Below are 21,818 nucleotides of genomic sequence, written 5' to 3'. Positions count from 1 at the left end.
CTACGGACAATTTAGAGATGCCAATCAGCCTACAATGCATGTCTTTGGACTGGGGGAGGAAATCCCCAAAGAACAGGGAGAACATGTAAACTCCAAACACACAGGACGGAGACGGGAATCAAATCCCCAACCCCTGGTGGTGCGAGGCAAACTTGCTAACCACTAAGCCATGGCATATAACCACAGTAGCTAAAATAACAATAAGCACCAATGCCAGCACTGATAGTAGTGATATTCACCACAGTAATATTTTTTATTTTTTTAATGTTTTTTTTTTAACCCAATTTTCTCCCAATTTGGTCATTTGCCCTTTCCTACCCACTAACTAGCTCTCCACTAACACACAACAGCTACCAACAAGCAGGCGTGAAGGCTAACACATGCATCATCTAGCTGAACACATTTGGAGAAAAGCACTAACTGCCCTCTTCTGCATACATGAGCTCACAGAGACCCACGATTGGCTAGTGTTACTCTGATTGACATGAAACAGAGTAATGCCAATTACGCTCTCTCAGACTCTGGGGCACGGATGGCTGTGGCATCATCAGGATTCGATCTCGCAATCCACCAGTGATAGAGCGAACACTTCTTTTCATAGACCCCACTTTGGGAACCTTGGGTATAGATAATATATAACCAAGGCCACCTGACTTTTACTTATGCCCTATCTTTATTCTGCTCCCTAGAGACCAAACAAACACCACAGCACATCGCACTGGTCACAATTGCCCTCCAGCTATCAGACTGAAAAATGAATGGACTAGGAATGAGTCCAAATTGTTCACTATTTGATTGTTTTCTTCGGATAGATTCAGTTCAATACCTGACCCAGTAGTTAACACTTTTAATTGAAGTAAACATCTTAAAACAAAGTAAACAGAGCAGGACTAATTGGTACTTTATTTGTTCAGTGAGGTGGTGTATGCAGGAGAGTTGTCTTCTCTCAGCAGACTCATTCTTCCTCTATGGCTTGTGAAGATTAACACCAAAATAAACAAGACTTTGCAATTATTGGAATCTTTAATTTCAAATGTGGAAGATTCTATATGCTGTCCTTCCGGATTGGCACATAAAATAAAAATCACTGGTCTATGCTAATAGCTTATTAGCCATGTAATAGGATTCCTGTTTACCTATCTACTTACAAATTTCTCATTTAGTTCTGTGGCATTATTCATTCCTTTAGACTGAGAGAACTGGCTGCAGTTGGTCTCTTGTTTTCCCACTGGTTTAGCTGTGGGACAGAATAAGGACAGTAGAGAGTAAGTCCATTTCCAGAGATACTGGACCTGTTACCTGTCACATTCAGTCAACAAGTCAGGATGGAGCAGTGGTTGAAGACAGCACAGACATCATGTGCACACACACACACACACACACACACACACACACACACACACACTCACTAGCGGACAGAGTCAGAGGCAGTTATTCGTAGAGTGCAGACATGAAGGTGACCTGTGTGAGTGTATGTGCAAGCAGGTGTTTGTAAAATTGGGTTATAAGACATGAAGGACAGTGAAAACAGAAGTGACAGCTCAAGAGACAAAGACTTTTTTCTGCACAGACCTACACAGTTCACATTAAGCACAAATCCACCCTGAATGACTTGCATATCAATATTTATAATGAGCATGTGATCTCCTCTCACAGGAATATACAGCACCAACCAACAAATTAGCATCAGAACTTCACTATATTTCAATATATATTTCAGGTTGGAAAGATTAAGTCAGATTCAGTCAGAGTGTAAACATGATAAAAGGTGTAAGGTAAGAAACTGTGCTAATAAGGGGCATTGTTTTGGCCCCAAATGAGCAAGAGGCTACGCAGTGGCTGCTGAAGTTCACAGCCAATCATAACCAACCCTCAATATTGCTCAATACTTTAGAGGCTGTCACTAATAATAGTTTCATATTCCTATAGAGTCCTGCAAGGCAGATACTATTAAGTGCACTCAACTTAATATTGGTAATAATAATAGTTACCATTGTAACATACAAGTTAACATGTTTGGACTGCATTTACGGCTGATAAATGGTATCAAATACATTCTGCTAGATAAAAGAGATATGTTAATATTGCTGTATGCCTTAGTGGCTTTTGTTTAATAATAGATTCCTACAAGGCACATTTATGAATGCACACAAGTAGGCAAAGAGAGATTAATTTAATATTTCTCTATGCCTCAAGGCAGATAAATGATACCTACTTTGCCTTTTAGGAATCTGTTATTACATAACAGCCTCTGAGTAGCATATCTTAGTAGATCTACCTTTGAAGAATTGTTGCCTCAAAGCACTCATTTAAGGGCAAAACCCAGTGCGGGCCACTTACTTTTATTCTTATTAGCCTATAATTCACTCCTTATTAACCACTTATGCATGCATGCTTGGATTTCATTTGGATTAGACTATTTTTCTTTTATGAAGTGTGTGCCAATAATTAGTGTGTGAGTGTGTGTGTGTGTGTGCGAGTGAGATAAATATCTCCTGTGTCCATGGGACTTTCAGAAGAGACTTTCTAATTGTCCTATAATAAACTTATAAACAAAAATGCATGTCTTACATGTATCACAGGGGCTGTGATATTATTGCATGTTTTTGATTATCACAATATTGTCGATCCGGAATTAATTGTACTTTTTGTGATAGTGAGTAACTGTTTTTTAATTATCATCATGATCTTTATCATCCTTATTGAAATAAACATAAACAGCTTTGATACTGAACCAAAGTTAGCTAACTGGCATAGGTTAGGCATCATTTTTTATTGTCTGTGAAGGAATAACTACAATTTGTATGCTGCAAAAAGATGTACTCAGTAATTGTAACTAAGGACCTGTCTTATTTATTTTAAAATTCCAATTTATACATTGAAGAAGTATGGGCTTATAATGTACAATGTCAAAGAAAAGCCTAAAATGATATCATTCAGTAGCATGGACTTGGAGTTCTTGAATTACTTTATATGATCAAGTCAAACTGTTACAAGGTTGTGATATGAAGTGAAAACAGAAGTTTGTGTGTGTGTGTGTGTGTGTGTGTGTGTGTGTGTGTTGTGATTCATCTCACGTCGGTGCTGTGGTGTCTGAGGAGCGAGCGTGTGTGTAGCTGCAGGCACAGACAGTCTCTGCTGTTTATCTGTCCGTGCCGCGGGACTCGCAGTCTGACATTTGTAGTGACGAGAGCAGCATTTGCTGTAATGCGCTCTATTAGCTTCCCCATCCCTGAGGAGTACCACCACTCCTCTCTCTCTCTTTCCCTGTCTCTCTCTGTCATTCAGTCTGTGTTTCCATACTCCTTCTCTCTGTCTTTCTCATCCATCTTTCCTTTTCCTATAGTTTGTCTCTGTCTATTACAGTCAGCCGCTTTGTACGTCACTTCTACTCTTTTCTTAACCCTAACCCTAACCCTTTTCTTCACAGTCTGCCTGTTGCAAACTCTATGCATGAATTATGGTCATGGCTTGATGTGATGGAAGGTACAAGGAGATGCCACTACCTGGTTAGGAAAAGGGACAGAAATAAGCGTCTCTTGTATCCATCCCCTTTGGTTTAATGTCATTGCGTGATATCATTATTATCAATATTAAGAAATTTTTACACCGAGTTGCCATGGATGCATTAGGTGTACTTCCTGCCAATCTAACAAATAAATGGTTGGTGTAAAGCACTTTAAAAAGCAGGCGTGATAATCAGATTTATCCAGAGTAATTTTGAGTAGTGGAGGATTTTATAAATATCATATTATTTTACATCAAATGAATAAACTATTAACTTAGGATGCTGGCTAGCATTTATTCTCATTTTTTAAAACTCTGTGTATTTTTTTTTCTGAAACAGTACTTTGAGTTTGTTGGACCTTTACTGCCAATTATTCTTGAGACTGAGTGTCTCTCTCTCTCTCTCTCTCTCTCTCTCTCTCTATGTTCCCTTTTTCACTCAGCTCAGCTTCATTTCTTTTCCACTCGCAGTTGTTTTTGTTCTGGAAAAGCAGCTAAGACAGTGGTTCATGTTCCTAAGGTTAACCTGACACAGTCAGGCTTAAAGATTATTTGCTTTCCTTCCTGCACTCTGGCCACTGAGATGACAGACTCCTCATTTCAGCTTTGTTCGCGCTTGTTTACCAGCACACACTCACAGTGTGTAACTGAGTTTGACGCCGTCGTCCTCGGCTTTGCGTCAGGCTTCTCGTGGTTGTTTGACTGAGCTGCCTTGGGACTTGGAACTCCCTGCTCACATTAGTCACACAGCCTTCGTGGGCTTTGTCTCTCTTAGCCTAGCTTTTCCCCACCATCTGCTTGTATATGAGTGCAGCAGGAGGTTTCCTCAGCGTCTCTGTCTGCCTCAGCAAACTCAGTTTGGCCCAGCTTTCCAAACACACGTATATTTTGTTGTCAGATTTGCTACAGTCAGAACAGCTCATCAGCCTTCTTGGCACTTTTTGCAGTTGGATGTTAAAAGTGTGTAATTGTGTTTATCTGAGGCTTAGAATGACAAAGCTTTTTGCAGGTGTATAAAAAAAATCCAGTATCATGAGGCTCAGGTGGATATGAATCTGACTTTTCCACAATGGAGCCTGTAGTTTCTTTACATCACTGTAAAGATTACTGTGCTTTATAAATGCATACAGTGAAGTGGCTTGCTGGAAATAGAGTAAACAATGTGGAGTTTGAGTTCAGTGCCTCTGGGATTCATCGCATGTGCAGTGTTGAGCTACTTCCAGATGAATATTTTGTATTGCTTGTTCTATGGGAGATAGCTTTATCCTCAGATGACCTTGGCAAATTGAGCCCAGTCTTTTGGAATGCTTATGATTCTGAATGAAGGACTCATTGATTGTCTTCTCACACTTAAAATTGAAATTCTGTCATTGTGTGCCTCCCAAGACGTGAGACATTGCTTATGCAGCCCGTCCCTGTCTTTAAAACACTGACTTGTTGATCGGGCTCTCCAAAGAGCACATCATAATTTGGAAAGGTCATATCATTGCACAGTGAATGCACAACAGATTCGGATTGCCTCATAATCCTCCAGAGGTTGGAGGCAGACACTGAACAGGCTTTAATTTTTCTCATGTTTTATGGGTATAAACATCCATTATGTCCATTTGTTCCTCTCTGAGCTTCCAGTTTGTAGTACAGTGGGGTCCAAGAGTCTGAGACTGCATTGAAAATGTGGGATTTTTTTCATTTAAAAATTGGAAATAGACAGAAGAATTTAGAATTCAATATAAATGTTCAATATAACGAATATGTAATATTCAAGAGTCTGCACTATTTCTAGGCCTCTATATAAATGTAAGCAAATTTGTGATACTGACCACGTTAACTGCTTTGTACAAAAGGTCAGATTTTCCTCACGTCTAATCTCTTCTACTGAAGCATGTGTTCAGATGACACTCTGATGGATTTGATCCAAAATTGATCATAAGGTTTTGCACGAACTTGTGGAATCCATGCCATCTCGAGTGCACACTCTCATTAAAGTCAAAAGGGAACGTACCATATACTAAGAAACTCTGAAAGCCAGAGAATATACAGCGCTGTGCAAAAATCTTAGGCACATGCAAAGAAATGCTGTAGTGCAAAGATGCCTTCAAAAATAATGAAACTAAATGTTTCTACATTAAAAAAAAAAACATTTAGTTTCATTATTTTTGAAGGCATCTTTGGTGTGATGATCCTTCGCTTTAAAAAAAAAAAATAGTAGACTCAGGTACAATTTGTGCAGTTTTATAAGGAAATTAGCTGTAAGTTTTACTGAGCATCTTGAAGAACCAGCCACAGTTCTTCTGGAGACTTTGACTGTCACACTTGCTTCTTATTTTTGCAGCAAAACCCAGCAGCCTTCATTCTGTTTTTTTTATCTGAAAAGTGTCTCTTACGTAATCTGCTGCTTTCTTTACTGACATACAAACAATTTTCTATAACATTTAATTTTGTGCTGGAAAACTAACTTTTGGAATTCTAAAATGCTTTTGTACTGAATCAATAATGTAGAAGTCATAAAATAAAAATCTATAACAAAGTTTGTTCTAAAAAAAATAGGGTGCCTAAGACTTTTGCATAGTACTGTATGTGGTGGATTTCAGTGGTGCGATGATTAGGATTTTCAAAATGTCACTTCTTGGGATTTTATCCGTTCATAGAATCATTAACCTTAATCCCTTAAAGTCCCGGCTTATTAATCAGTTATTCATCTTCAATCATATTAAATAACTGAATGACTACAAAAGAACTAATAGGAAGAGGTATGTAGTTACAACGGTGAGGAATGTAACTCTTGATCCACAGACAGGTTCTGGGAGTTTAAGAGTTTTTTTTTTATTGCTTTGCCTATATTATAGTAATGGATAAAATTGTCTGATGTTCCATCCTGAAACCAAATTAAGGCTAGAACAATAACGGCGATAACGGTGTAACAATAACGGTGTAAGGGCGAGACATGTCAGGCGGACTGACTAATCTATTCAGGTGCACTGAGTGTTGTCAGTGTGACCCTTTCAATCATGGGGGTCATCTGGCTGACACAGGAGGCCTTTTGTCATTGATTACAAATGCAGTGAGAAAACCAGAGTGCTATCATAAAACTCTAAGGTGCTATTGACCACCGTAATATGTCATATCCAACATGTCTGGCCATTATAGATGATGCACTCTGACTTTTCAAACATCCATCATATAGCATATAATCAATGCTAATTTCCATGCAGTCATCCCTCATTTCGTTATAAGGCTCTGTAATGACAAAGTATCTGAAGTTAAATATGATGCTCATCTGGTGGCTTGTTCACCCCAAACCAGGGGGTCTTTAGTTTAGATTTGTAAGTTTGTCATTAAGAACCAATCCTTGCAGTTGACTTGGGAAAATTGAACAAAATCAAATTAATTTTATGCAACCCCCTAGCCTGACACCTCCCCCCCCCCACCCCCCCCACTCCCCGACCACCCCCAACCTTACCGACCTGCTTCAAGCCATATTTTCCCCATTGAGAAATGGTCTCATGTGTATAGACTGTTGCACAAACAAGGACCTTTTCACCTATCAGTGTGTGTGGGTGCTCTAATAAGCCTCTCACTTTCAATGACAACATGTTTGTCACTGGAGAGCTGATTTGCATTGCAAATTTATATTTGAAAATGAATATGAGCAAAAAGAAATGGAGGGAATTCAAATAGCAGCATCTCACGTTCCACACAAAATAAATGGCCTGGATAATAAGTAAGTGAGACATTGTAGGTTTTCAAGCTGAGTTATTGTAAGCTGCCGGAGAAATAGTCATGCTTTCCACACCAGAGAGGTTGAAGGGGAAAGTTAATTACTTTTTTTTAATAGAACAAGGCTTGATAAAGTTTGCACAGTTTTGTATACAGTCGCACATTGTGTTCGTTTCTAGCAGCCTAGGGAGGCAGTGCCATTTTTCTCCGTTTAAGTTTTGTCCTTCCTTCTGTTTGCTAGTGGCTTTGTGCCAGTGCTGTGCTTGACTGGCATGTTTATATCTCTCTGTTGTAGTCCCAGTGGTCTGAAGTGCACTCATCCAGCTGGATTAGCATTGTGCCTGCGAATGTTCTTCTTTTTTAATTGAGACTGAAATGTTTGAAGTTTTCTGTCATCAGACATATGGCAGAAACTTAAGACAATAGACAGCAGTACATTATGAGAGTACCTTGCTTATGCACTATATTATGCATTACAAATATCTTATTGCTTTATAGACTGTGGAACACCACTTGGAAGATGGATTTTATTTCCCTAGAGCTCACACAGTGATGCTAAGCCATCGCTTCATCCAGTCCAATCACGAACTGTCTTCAGGCACATCAAATCATGTCTTATAACATTTACAGCTACTGGGGGCCTCTTGAATGAATGGAAATAGATTTTCATAAGCAGTGCAATTTTCCTTAAAATAATAATAATAATATAAAAAAATAACAATAGATGTTCCTTACGGGTATCACATATTTGTCACATTTGTCTTTGAGTGGAAATGCTATTGTTTTTAAAAATGATGTTGTCATGAGTATGATTTTTTTATTAGGACAGAGTAAGTAGAGCAAAGAAAAGTAATTTCTACAGTGAAAACATATTTGTGTGTATTTATTTTATATGATCATTTTTATTTTCTGTTTTCTTTTAATGTCAATAATTCTAGATGACATTGCACATGAATTATGAAAAGCCAAACTACGTGCTAATTGGGAATATTGATGGGATTTTTTTTTCCTCTCCTGGTGTGTTAGGCTTATGATCTGCCAGAGCAGAGCACGGTACACGTGGTGCTGCCTCCAGCAGGTTCAGCACGCCGCTCTGAGCTGGTGTTGCAGCGCAGGCTGAGCAGAGGAGTAGACAGTCTGACCCGATTGGACCTCAGTGCCTCGCGACTGCCTGCCACCTCCACTGGCCTCGCTGTCATCCTGGAGAATGAGGACTCACACACACAAACAGGTACAGACACAAAGGTGTGTGTTGGAGGGAGCAGGGTGAGCTTGAAGATGAGCCTGGAATTTCTTTTCTTTTCTTTTTATTATTTATTTTTTTTATATTTCTTATTTTATTACACTGGGCCACATTTAATCATGATCCTACTCTTTGTGTGCTTGTAAATACATACATGTCCATAATGGTTCCATAATTTTGTTATGTGACTAAAGAAACTATTAAAGGTGCAGTATGTAAATTTTAGAGCCTTTTGATGCTTGCAAGTTCCCCTTCCCCTAAATTAACTCCACCCACTTTGAAGAAATTATTGCTGCATTCAGGATGTCTTGTAAGTGGTAATTTGCAAGTTGTAATGATGTCAATTCCCACCTCTGCACATTTGATGTCAGAACTCGGGGGGAAAAAAAAACATGGATGCCTCCATGAAAGCATGACTATTGTTTGCTCTGTCAGAGCATATAAAGCTTATAAAAAGCTACTTTAACTGCACTTTTATAGTTACAGGCCTGAGTGGCCATTGGTACTGTTCCACTATAATGAACTTCCAACATTCATGCAACATTTTGGACTGAAATTGCAGCACAACGACAGCAAGTAGCGTTAACAAGAAGATACATATATCTAATGTTATCTGGCTAAGTATAAAGTAGAGAAGTGACGTCAAATGGCCATGCACACTGTGAACACTATAGAGTATCTCTTCTCTACTTTTAAATTAGTTTACAGCAGTATTGGGTTTAGATAAGTTTATATACATACACAGTGCTTGATTAAATCTATAACATTGACCATACTAATCACTGTTCTGAGAAGGTAATCATCAACATTAGAGTTATCACTAACAGCTGGTTAACTTTTTGCAAAGCTACTCGCTATAGTCCTCTGTCTACTTTGTTGCTAAGCTGCTCGCTATTGTCCACTGTTTTTGCTGTACTGCAATTTGAGTCCAAAATTTTGTAAGAAAGTTTGAAGTTCACTATAGTAGAATATAATCAATAGCCACTCAGGCCTGTAACTGTAAAAGTGTGGTTAAAGTAGCTTTTTATGAGCTTTATGTGCTCTAACAGAGCAAACAAAAGACACACTTTCTTGGAGACATCCATGATTTTTCCACTATGCATATCGAACATGCCGAGGTGGTAAATGACGTTATTACAGCTTGCAAATTACCACTTATCAGGCACCACAAACACAGCATAAGTATACTTTGTGGGTTTCTAGCTCTGTTCTGGTTGGGGGTGCGGCTAATTTCTGGGCCAGAAAAGTGTAAACAGAAGCCTGAAATGAAGACTCGTGAGATCCATTGCATTAAAGGTCTACAAACATTGCACATTTAAGTGTTTGGTTGTTTCTGTCTTTTATCATTTATCTCTTTATTTGAATTTTTGCACCATGGCACCAATTTGATCTCATGTAGACTCGCCCTCACTGTGTGCTTCTAGTACAGTTATCTCCAATAATCATAGCTTCAAGGACAAGTGGCTGGTCTTCTATTGAGAAAAAGAAAAATGTATCTTTTTTTAATTTACTTATCCAGTACAGACAATTCGTGAGTTTTGGTAACACAACATTCTGTGCTGCGCTCTTCCAGATTCGTCCTTTGTCCATTTCAGCGGGTATTTTCTGTGATGCAGTCGTTGTCATGCTCCGCATTGATGGGCACTTTTAAAAGCTGTCCTATGTTTGTCCTTCCACCTCCTCTGTGGCTCCCCAACCCTCCCGCTTGCTCCACCCAATCCCATGCACGTCTTTATCTAACTGTCCTCTGCCCGCCGCTTTAAAAGCATTAGCATAATGGAGCGCTCTCACAACAATGTCATAAATTAGACAGGCCATGCTTTATAAAACCCCACTCCACTGGATTTGTTGAGAATCGTGTCAAGGTACCACATCCTTCTTCTTGGGCCTATGCTTTTAGCTCTAATGAGAACACTGCTGCCAGGTGTGTGTGTGTGTGGGTGTGTGGGTGGGTGTGGGTGTGTGTGTATGTGAATTAGACAAGGGTGGGGCAGCCAGACAGGACGTGTTCTCCATTTCATTTACCATAAAGATTTCTAGTTGCCGTTTCTCCCAGCTAATTGGATTTGTGGCTCTTTTGTCCTCTGCTTGTGTCTGTCTGTACATTCTCTGATGCACCTTGTCCTTGTCTGATCCCTCACTCAGCAATGTTCCGTTCCTCCCCCTAAGTGCACAATGGCTGCTGTCGCCGTAAGCAAAGCAGCAAAAGCAATTCAGAAATTCAGGCATCCCTGAAGTGCAGCTTTTCTTGTGCTGTCTCTTTTTTTTTTGAGCCTGAATAGAATGGGTTCATGGGTGTTTAATGTGTCTAAGACTAATGCATGAACACACTTAAACTGTGCTAATGCTCATGTTTATGGTTGTATCAACAGGGCCCAAACCCCACAGCACTTTCTATGTGTACTGTAAGACGGTGTGCAAGTCTGTTCAGCCGGGAAAACTACGCGTCCGTTGCCGAACCTGCAAGCAAGGAACCCTCACACTCAGCCGGGTGAGTGTGTATAAATCAAAGGCTGCAAAATCAATGGATCTGAAAAATTACTGAGTGTGTGTTTTTTTTTTTTTCCGTTTTGGTTATGATTTTACAAACACATCTAATCTTACAATTTTCCAGCACACACTACAGAAAGAATTGGGGGTGATGTCACTTGCACTGACATTTATGCACAACAGGGGACATTTATACCCACAGACTGTCACACATTCATTTGCATTAGTATTAACTGTTTACACTTGGAATATTTCTGTTTTTTTGTGAGTATATAGTTTTCTTATTTTAATCTTAGATCCACGTTAGTTTTTCTAACACTGTAGTTGTGACTAGCTATAGTCATTGGTGATTGCTTTTAAATTACCAATAAATGTAATTTAGGTGAAGGTTTAAATTTTCAAACTGGAACTTTGTATTGTGTAGCATAGTAGTTATACTGAAACTGATAATGTTTTCCCTGCAGCAATATAATTTATTCCTGGCAGCTAAGTATTTTCTAGCCCATATAACTGACTTTTACACCATTTTGACCAAAACTTTTAGTTGCCCTTAGGCAACAGAGCAATTAACAAACAATGACATTCCTCAGCTGAATCAGAAAAGTATGACTCGTTGCCTGCACCAGGTGTGTGTGTGTGTGTGTGTGTGTGTGTGAGTGTCTGTGTGAGTGTCTGCTCGTGCGCTGCCCGGGGCTGGTGTTATCTGGTGTTCCAGCATGTGGGCATCTGTCCCACCGCACCATATCCGCACACTCTCTGCATGCTCTCCGCAAAGGCTGAGTGACAAGTCGCTAAGCTGCACCTGCCTTTTCTTCCTGCTCAGGGTGGTCTTTGGCACATTGGGACTGCTTGTTCACTGCCCATGTGCCAGCGTAGCCTGCTTCCTGTGCCAATCTCATGCCGAAGCTGGCTCTGAGGATCCTCCGGCTCTGCCCGAAAGACTGTGTCCTCAGAAATTTCTCCTGATATGCAGCAAAACAGGGGCTGAGGCAAAGGTCCTGAGCTCTGCAACTCCCAGTTTTGCCTTTGGAGATGCAAAGGGACAGGGATATCAGACAATTTGTTGTCTCTGTCCATGACTGTTTGCTGCAGTGCCTCAGCCTGTGAACTAGGTTAGGTTTGTGTGTGTCTTTCAACATTTCTGTCACCACGTTCTGTCTCTAGAGGAAGAGCTCTTTACACTGCTGCTGGGATGCTGCTATGCTGATATGACGCCTTGTACTCAAAACTCAGTTAACACAGAAAGGAGTGCTGATTGGATTCCTGGCACCCAGAATGTTTGAGCACATCACACACATGCCAAATCTGCACCCCGTGTGGATAAGGATACTGAACAGAGATGTGATGTTACTTCTGGATCCTAGTCCTGCTGTCTACTAGATGCACTGTCATGCTCAATTCACATTCCCCTCAAGTCCAATTTGAATCTCAAGTCTGCAGCTTTTAAGTTCACTTGGAGTCAAAAGCCCTATTTAGGATGTGATATGATCCTATGTCTAGAAGAATTATACCCTCTTCTCCTTACTATAAAATGACCTGTACAAATAATAGTGTATGCGCCATTCAAGTAGACATGTTGGTAAATATTCTGTTACACCTTTTGAGAATATCATTTTTATTTTATTTTATTTATTTTTATTCTATACCTGTTCTATAGGTGTGTAGCTTGTCCTATTTGTAGTTGTTGAGTCTTTTATTTAATTAAATATACGTTTCATGATTTTTTTTAGTCATTTTCATAGATTTATAGTTAATTTTTTTTTAATGATAGCAGCTTGTCCATTTAATTTTCATATAGTCTCAAGTTCAATTCAATCCAAGTGTAGCACTCTTATTACATCATTAGACTAGACTATACTTATGTCTCTGTATAACACTGTACAGTCAGGACACTATCATACCTTGTGTTACACTATTAATGACTGGTTTACTCTTGGAGATCATGAGTGTCTGTCTGTATGCATGTGGGGTTAGTTTGTTTTGGAGAGCTGTACTTTCTTGCCTGTAATTGTAGCATCCTCAACCAACCAATAAATGCATGGCACGGCTGAGTGCAAATTCTGTTCAAATCGGACTGCAAGATTCTCACAGCTGGCTCAGGGACAGAGTGCTGTTTGTCCAACAGTAACCTAATTAAGGCTTTGTTGGGATGTGATGTTGATTCTCTATGTCCAGAGAGAGAGAGAGAGACAGTGAGGGAGAGTTAGAGAGAATGAGAGACCAGTGTGAACAATGGAGGAGGTGTGCTGGTGAATAATTCATATCCACTTTTCTCATTAATCATTACATTCACACGGAGGTGCGTGTGTGTGTATGTGTGTGTGTATGTGTGTGTGTGTGTTTTGATGCACCAGGGGTCTGAGTGACCTTTCCTTGCTGTCTCTTAGCAGGTGTCTTCATGTAATCTCCAAGCCCCACCACCATAGCCTTCTGGATACTTCCCAGCCCTCACTTCATCCCTCTGTCACTCCTGTGCTCCAGCCCTCTATCACTCCCCTGTCTGCTGTGGGGAGAGTAATGATTTTCTTAACCTTTTCTCTAGCTTATTAAGGCTCCTGTCGGAATGTTTAAATGCTTATGCTAATTAGGCTTGGCTTGGCGCGGCAGTTGTTCCTCCCAAAACAATTATGGATGGAAATAGAGTCTTAATCTGGCAGAGGGGTGCATGTGAACGAGAGGACAGGTACACATGGAGAGAGAAGTGACTGAAAAGATTTTAAGAGGGTTTTTTGTTTTGTTAAGAATTTTCAGCTTGTCCCCTAAAAGATCTACCCTCATCTAGTGCTTTACTCTTCTGTCTGTTTCTGCTTCCATTCTCAGAAATCTCATTTCGACCTGTGCTCAGCAGGAATGCTAGATGGGAAGATTAAGTAGCAAAAACAACATCATTTTAATAGTGATTGCAAGTGGGGAGTTGATACTCAATAAGTGAATAATTGGTTAATAGCAATGCTAGGGGAACTTTTAAGCATGAGGTGGCCAGTTATTTACTTGCTTTTTTACTTTGCTTTTTTGCAGGGACCCTCATGTTGGGATGACGTGCTTCTCCCAGATAGGATTCATGGTGTGTGCCAGTCGGAGGACTGTGATGGCCGAGTGGCGGTGAGAGTTGCACCATGACTGTCTGCACTGAATGTAGTCCTGCCTTCTCACAATTACTGTCACTAATGGGGCCTTTTTCAAGTGCATAAAAACCAAAAATTATCCATTATCCATGCAAAAATTTCCATTTGCCCCAGGCCAGTTAAAAGATTTTTGGTATCTTTTCAAGATTAGTACCAGCAGAAATTTAACACTGAACAAAAAAGTGCAAAATAAAAAAAAACTTGTTTTGTTGGTGTTATTTTTATTTTTCATTTTATTTTCTGATCATATAAAATGTTGACTTCACAGAGGTTTTGGTGACAGTGTTATTTTCCATGTTAATTAAATGGTGAAACAGTCATTTTTGATGTAACAGTGACTTTTCCAGTTGTCTTTCAAGTGGGTAGAAATGGAATTTGAAGTTCTGGTGGTTCTAGTTAGGACTATTTTTTGTTTTTGAATGTGCTGCAAGAGAACTTCTTACAGTTATGTCAGACTTACAGTTACTTCTCACAATCCATCACTCATTCTGTACATTTATTATCCCCCCCTCCCCCCACCACACACACACACACACACACACACACACACACACACACACACACTTCCTCTCAGACGCACTCATCCAGTTCTGACTTTTTCCTCAGTTCTGCTCCTTTTCTTACTCTTCATTGTATTTGTCTTTATCTTTTGTGTCTTTTGTCTTGCAGTTGCTATTTGTCTGCCATATAGAAACATGGTATCTTTTCTTTTGTGTAGGAGTTTTATTTGAAGTGTGCTGCCCATCCCACTTGTGATGATGACACATCAGTGGCACTGGACTTGATCATGTCCAATGTGCGCCATGTCCCCTGCATCGCCTGCACCGATGTTGTGTGAGTGTATCTTAAGTTGTCTATGTAGAAAACTTGCCTTAAAATTGATAGATGAACAGTAGGCTTACAAGGGGGGGCAGGATAGGGGGGTCAGGCATGCCCCAGCTCACTTTCTGCAGAAGTATCGATCAGGGTTTAGTTATAAAAAATATCCCAAAGTTTGCACGTTCCGCAGAGCACCATTAGATCTATTATTAAAAAAATGGAAAGAATATGGCACAACCACCAGGCTGGCCAGTAAGGTCAGTAACTGGGTAAGGAGGACATTAGTCAGAGAAGCACGAGAGAAGAGATCAACAGCTCAAATGGGAGAGATGTTCACAGGACAACCATATCCTGGACACTCCACAAAGCTGAGCTTTATGAAAGAGTTGTGAGAAGAAAGCCGTTATTGAAAAAAGCCGTATAAACTGCTGTGTTGGAGACTCAGTAAACATATGGAAAAAAGTTGCCTGGTTTGATGAGACCAAAATTGAACTTTCTGGCCTTAGCGCAAAGTACTACATTTGGTGGAAACGTAACCATTACCCTGAGAACACCATCCACACAGTGAAGCATGGTTGGGGTAGCATCATGTTGTAGGGATGTTCCTTCATCAGAAGGAACTGGTCAGGATTGAGGTCAAGATGGGTGAAGCCAAATAAATGCAATTCTAGAAGAAAGCCTGTTCCAGTCTGCAAGAGACTTGAGTCTGGCAAGGTTCACCTTTAAATAGAACAATAACTCTAAGTGTACTGCCAAACCTACACTTGAATGATTTTAATCCAATAACCAATCTGACAGAGCTTGAGCAATTTTGCCAAGAAGAATGGACAAAAATATAGAACTGATAGAGACTACTATACTATCATATGCAGCACATATAATTAACCTTTGTGTCACAGTTAAAAAATATTTTCCACCTTCAAATATTAGACATATTTTGTGAATCAAATGCTAAAAATCCCTTTTGACTCTATTTCAATTAGATCAAAAAAGTTCAAAGAGTGTGAATTTTTATGTAAGGCATTGTATGTTGGCATGTGTGCGCACACACAGTGGACCATTCAGGTATTATCCACTGCCTCTGGCAGTTATATGGAGTTCATATACCTACATAGCAAAACCTGTCAAAATATATAATTACCACTACTCTATCCCACAATAACTACCACAGGTCTTAGCTGGCAAACATACATTGGCCACCTAGTTAACTGAGCATACAAGTTCTGTATTTACAAGTGTCAGGTTACCACATCATCCTCACAGTAATTTGCATACTGACCTGTGACCTACTTTTCCCTGTTTTTTTTTTATACATTTTTTTTTACATAAATGTATAAAAAAAAAAAAAAATTAAAAAAAAAAAAATGTGACTTTAGCTTTATGTAACAAATCTGACCCAAACACCAATTTATATAATTGGAAGCAGGCATTCAGAAGTGTCCAAAAGTGTTTTTGAGTTAAGGGATACTTTAAAAGATCATTGCTAGACAGTAACGTTACCAGTCCACAGTCACACAGAAAACATAGCGAGGTCCTTTGAGTTATGGCTTGTATGGAATGACCACATTGGAAACAAAGCCAGAGCACAGAAAAATTAGGCAATTGCAGAAACAGTTGAACTGATGAAGTCTCTTAAAATTGTAACACAAATCTTGTAGCTTTGACTTTATTAGTAGTAGGCAAACAGGTGATTATTACAAACAGAATGACTGATGGTTAAACAACCTCAGCGACTAAAATTCTCCTCCCACCAAGCCTAGCTGCAATCACCAGGCTTAGTGCAATGTGTATTATTGCTGAAGGTCAGCAGTTAGCCATTAGTTCAACACAACCATTGCCACCTTCCTGCTTTCTGGATGACGAAAAGAAGGCGAGATCTGGCACAATGCAGCCCAATCAGCTACACCCACCATTCAAATCAAGAACTGATTGAAGTGGCACAGCAGTTAGCTTCCTGAGTGGGCCTTTGTTTGGCCTTCGTTCTACGCTTCCTACTTGCTCCTCCTCCTCTCTGAAGGGCAGAGGCAAGGACACAGGCATGTTCTTAAAGCACCACAAGAAGAGGGCTTACTGAGGCTGAACTCTGTGCTAGCAGGCTGACTTAAGATCAAGTGTGTGTACTATTGAGGGTGTGTGCTTAATGGACAGGGAATTCTTGAGATCTGCAGAGAAAATGATTGCCAGACTTGTGGAAGTCAACTGTGTGTATCTGAGACAGGCTCTTTTAGAGGATAAGTGGCGTTTTTGGGCACTCGGTCCTTGATTGGCAAAAAAATGAACTTAATCAAATCAACAAGAGAGAGTGGCATTACTATTACATATGTGGGTTCACTTAATAATGATTTCCTTATATTGCTCTTGCTCTGCACCCATTCTTTCTCTCTCTCACATACATGCACCTGTATTTGTGGGGCTGGTATCTACACTGATCAGCCATAACATTAAAACCACTGACAGGTGAAGTGAATGACATTGATTATCTCCTTACAATGGCACCTGTCAAGGGGTGGGATATACTAGGCAGCAAGTGAACAGTCAGTTCTCAAAGTTGATGTGTTGAAAGCAGGAAAAATGGGAAAGCGTAAGGATCTGAGCGACTTTGACATGGGCCAAATTGTGATGGCTAAACAACTGGGTCAGAGCATCTCCAAAATGGTAGGTCTTGTGGAGTGGGTGCAGTGGTTAGTACCTACAAAAAGTGGTTAAAGGAAGGACAACCAGTGAACCGGCGACAGGGTCATGGGCGCCCCAGTGCTCATTGATGCGAGTGGGGAGCAAAGGCTAGCCCGTCTGGTCGGATCCCACAGGAGAGCTACTGTAGCACAAATTGCTGAAAAAGTTAATGCTGGCTATGATAGAAAGGTGTGAGAACCCAAGTGCATCGCAGCTTGCTGCGTATGGGGCTGTGTACCAGCAGACCGGTCGGACTGCACATGCTGACACCTGTCCAGTGTCGAAAGTGCCTACAATGGGCATGTGAGCATCAGAACTGGACCATGGAGCAGTGGAAGAAAGTGGCCTGGTCTGATGAATGTTTTCTTTTACATTCTGTGGATGGCCAACTGTGCATTTGCATCGCTTGCCTGAGGTAGAGATGTCACCAGAATACACTATGGGAAGAAGGTAAGCCGGCAGAGGCAGTGTGATGCTCTAGGCAACATTCTGCCGGGAAACCATGGGTCCTGGCATTCATGTGGGTGTTACTTTGGCACGTACCGCCTACCTAAACAGACCAAGTACACCCCTTCATGGCAACAGTATTCCCTAATGGCAGTGGTCTATTTCAGCAGGATAATGCGCCCTGCCACACAAAAATTGTTCAGGGATGGCTTGTGGAACATGACAAAGAGTTCAAGGTGTTGACTTGGCCCCCAAATTCCCTAGATCTCAATCCGATTGAGTATCTGTGGGATGTGCTGGACAAACAAGTTCGATCCATGGAGGCTCCACCTCGCAACTTACAGAACTTGAAGGATCTGCTGCTGGAGTCTTGGTATCAGATACCACAGCACACCTTCAGAGTCCATGTGGAGTCCATGCCTCAACAGGTCAGAGCTGTTTTGGTGGCACAAGGGGGACGTACACAATATTATTCATGTGGTTTTAATGTTATGACTGATCGGTGTAAAGTAGATCACCCTCCTGCCTGCGAACTTGAGCCCCATGCTGTCTTGAAACAAAGCTATTTCCCCAGACAGTCTGCTGTCGAATGTGGAACAGCAATTTACTGATGAACTCAGAGGAAAGCATGGATCTCTGTTACAGAATTATTATCTTCATACAAGAATTACAACAAATTCTGCTTCCTGTGAGATAATTCATTCATTCATTCTTCAGTAACTTTAGTAACTGCTTTATTGTGGTCAGGGTCATGGTAGATGTACAGTCTATCCCGAGAACACTGGGTGCAAGGTATGAATGTACCCTGGATGGGACACCAATCCATTGTAGCGCACCTTGCACTCACATGTACATATATATGCACTCCTGTAGCTGTGAGGAAGTACTGATGCACTACCGTGTTGCCTGAATGAATGCGCAGCAAATGAAAATTTGTGAAGGAAAAAAAATAACGCATCTCTAATGCAGAGCGAAGTCTAATAAAAACTAGCAGTGCTGTAGTTTTGTTGGCTGTAAGTGCACATGAATGGAAACTAAGAATTCCACTAATTTAATCTTCATGAAAATAGAGAAAAGTACAAACTTTTTCAGATGACAACAGAAAGAATTTGTACAAGTTTGCACTACAAGAGACTCTCTTGCTTAGTAAGGCGATATTTCTCATTCTGTAACAGAATGTGTTTTCTCTACAGCAGCCTTGTGATATAACAAAAAGAGAAGTAAGCTCTTAAAAGAACAAAAAATTGTTCGCTTGTACTTGTACTGGGTATGCCAAATAACTCTTTTTATTATAATGCTTGAAGTAGCCAATGCTCCTGGACATGCCAGTTGACTCCTGGATATGCCAAATGACTCTCTTTATTATAATGCAGTAGCCAGTGCTTACTTGGTTATTTAAATGATTCAGTCTACTGCCTAGTTTTTGCCACTTACCTTTACTTTAAATACTGAGTAATCAAATAGTGGAAAACAGATTAATTATTTAATTAATTTAAAATGTTTAATGGCACTCAGTAGTGCTTATTCTCTTTCTTCCAAGCTATAAGGCTATGTAATGAGTTCATGCATGCACAGGGTCAATGCTAGTGGATGTAATCTGCTGTGCTCCGTCCTGCAGGAGTCCTGTTCTGGTGGCTCAGTGTGCCGAGCGTCATGTGATCTGTCTGGATTGTTTCCACATGTACTGTGTGACCCGACTGAGCGAACGACAGTTCATCCATGACCCTGTGGTGGGCTACTCACTCCCCTGTGCTGGTAGGCATGAACAGCATGTCTGCTCATTTGTGTGTGTAAGTGAATGTGTGTGTGCCAGTGATTGATGGCAGGTAGCTTAGTGGCTGCAGTGAAGAGGAGATGCTCTCACAGCATTGCATTCTCTGTCTGTCTGTCTGTCTGTCTGTCTGTCTGTCTGTCTCTCTTTATCTCCTTCTCTCTCTTTCTCTCTCTATCTCTCTCTCTCTCTCTCTGTCTCGCTGTCTCTCTCCCACACACACAAACACACACACACACACACACATGCACACACACACTATAAGTGTAGCCCCTCCATGTGTCTCTGCCTGCACATCCTTTACTCTCATGCTATAATGGGGCTCCAGGGAGAAACGCTGACCTCCCATCAGCTAAAGCATCCACTATCTCTCTCACCTCTCTGCCTCACACACACATTCATCTGCTCATACACACGCCCACAAATTCCTGGGCCTTGAGCAAAAACAGTCTCTAAGGTATAGTTGTACGAGGTAACATTCAGTGCTTTCGATGCTGCATTTAAATAGGCCAGCACTAATCTGACATTGTATACTGTGACTCCGAGGGCATGATGTGCACAGTGACCCAGCTTCCAGTTCACAGATAAAGAAAGCAAGATTTATTCTCTCAATAGTAAAACATCTTGATACAAAGGGAAAGAGAATAGAAAGGCTTATTAGGGAAACTGACCTATGCTTGCTAAATGATGGTTCAAAAACTTATTTGCATCCGGGTCATGGAACCTTCTCTGCCATTGATTTGACTATCTGTGACCCCGAACTATTGATCGATTTTTCATGGCATGTCTGAGATGATCTGTGTAGAAGTGTCCACTTCCCCCTGATTATAACTTCAACAGAAGCAGATACACAACAAAGAGTGCAAAAATGGAAACTCAAAAACGCTAATTGGTATGCCTTACAAGCCCTTTGCTACGAGAGATTCAAAGACCAAGAGGATCTCATAAAATGCTTCACCAACACCTTGATTACAATATCTGATGAGACTATTCCAAAAACATCAACGAAACAGTTAAGAAGACAAAATTCATGGTTTGATGATAAATGTAAAACCCTTATTGAGGCATGGAAAAAAAGCAGTAAGAATGTTTGATAAACAACCAACAAATCTCACTAGTGTAAAAACCTGCCGAGCACAGGCACAAAGATATATAAATAAGGCAAAGAAACAGAGCTGGAAACAGTTTGTATCAAGTCTGACAGTAAATACATCCACAAAGAAAATATGGAATGTGATCTGAAGAATGGAAGGTATTACAACAGATTACAAGTAAAACACATTATGATGGACAAGGCATCCTATTAACTCAAAAACATGAAATAGCAAACATATTAGCAAAAACCTTCGAAAGGAATTCTTCATCTATCATCCAAAATTTCACAGAATTCGGGTAAAGCAAGAAATGAGTGAATTAAACTTTTACACCAAAAATATAGAATCATACAACCAACCTTTCTATATGGAAGAACTCTTAAACTCCTTAAGGAGCTGTCATGATACTATTATCAATTTCTAAAGCACTTACCTCAAAACACAGATACAGATCTTATCCGTCCTCCTGGAAAATGTTAACGATGTCTGGAAGTCAGGTAATGTTCCACCCTCCTGGCAAGAAGCAACAATCATACCTATACCCAAATCAGGCAAGGAACACATTGACCCCAACAACTTCTGTCCAATAGCTTTGACAAGTTGCATGTGAAAACCATGGAGAGTCTGATCACCAGATCAGTGACTTTCAGTGTGGCTTTAGAAGAGGAAGGAGTACTCTAGACCACCTTATTAGATTGGAGTCGTACGTCCGTGACAGTTTTATTAAAAAAAGACCACGAGGTAGCAGTTTACTTTGACCTGGAAAAAGCATATGAGTCTACTTGGAAATATGGAATTCTAAGAGACTTAAACAAAATGGGTTCAGGGGCAATCTGCCTATTTTTATCTCCAGGTTTCTGGCTAGCAAAAATTTTCGAGTTCAAATAGGAACTTCTGTGTCAAATTTCCATACACAAGAACAAAGAGTACCT

At 40.3% G+C, this 21,818-nt stretch overlaps 1 protein-coding gene across 2 annotated transcripts in view; it reads left to right on the top strand.

Annotated features, from left to right (window-relative positions):
- prkn (parkin RBR E3 ubiquitin protein ligase) overlaps window positions 1-21,818 on the top strand; it is a 107,572-nt gene that overhangs the window by 36,750 nt on the left and 49,004 nt on the right. For both annotated transcript variants that reach the window (XM_053232897.1, XM_026944151.3), the window contains exons 3-7: window positions 8,251-8,455; window positions 10,840-10,958; window positions 13,976-14,059; window positions 14,801-14,916; window positions 19,640-19,776. In XM_053232897.1, the coding sequence (XP_053088872.1) occupies window positions 8,251-8,455; window positions 10,840-10,958; window positions 13,976-14,059; window positions 14,801-14,916; window positions 19,640-19,776 (661 nt within the window). The remainder of the gene's footprint in view (window positions 1-8,250; window positions 8,456-10,839; window positions 10,959-13,975; window positions 14,060-14,800; window positions 14,917-19,639; window positions 19,777-21,818) is intronic.

The sequence above is a fragment of the Pangasianodon hypophthalmus genome, chromosome 3 (genome assembly GCF_027358585.1).
Source record: "Pangasianodon hypophthalmus isolate fPanHyp1 chromosome 3, fPanHyp1.pri, whole genome shotgun sequence".
Taxonomy (NCBI): domain Eukaryota; kingdom Metazoa; phylum Chordata; class Actinopteri; order Siluriformes; family Pangasiidae; genus Pangasianodon; species Pangasianodon hypophthalmus.
This window is presented reverse-complemented; position numbering and strand designations above follow the sequence as displayed.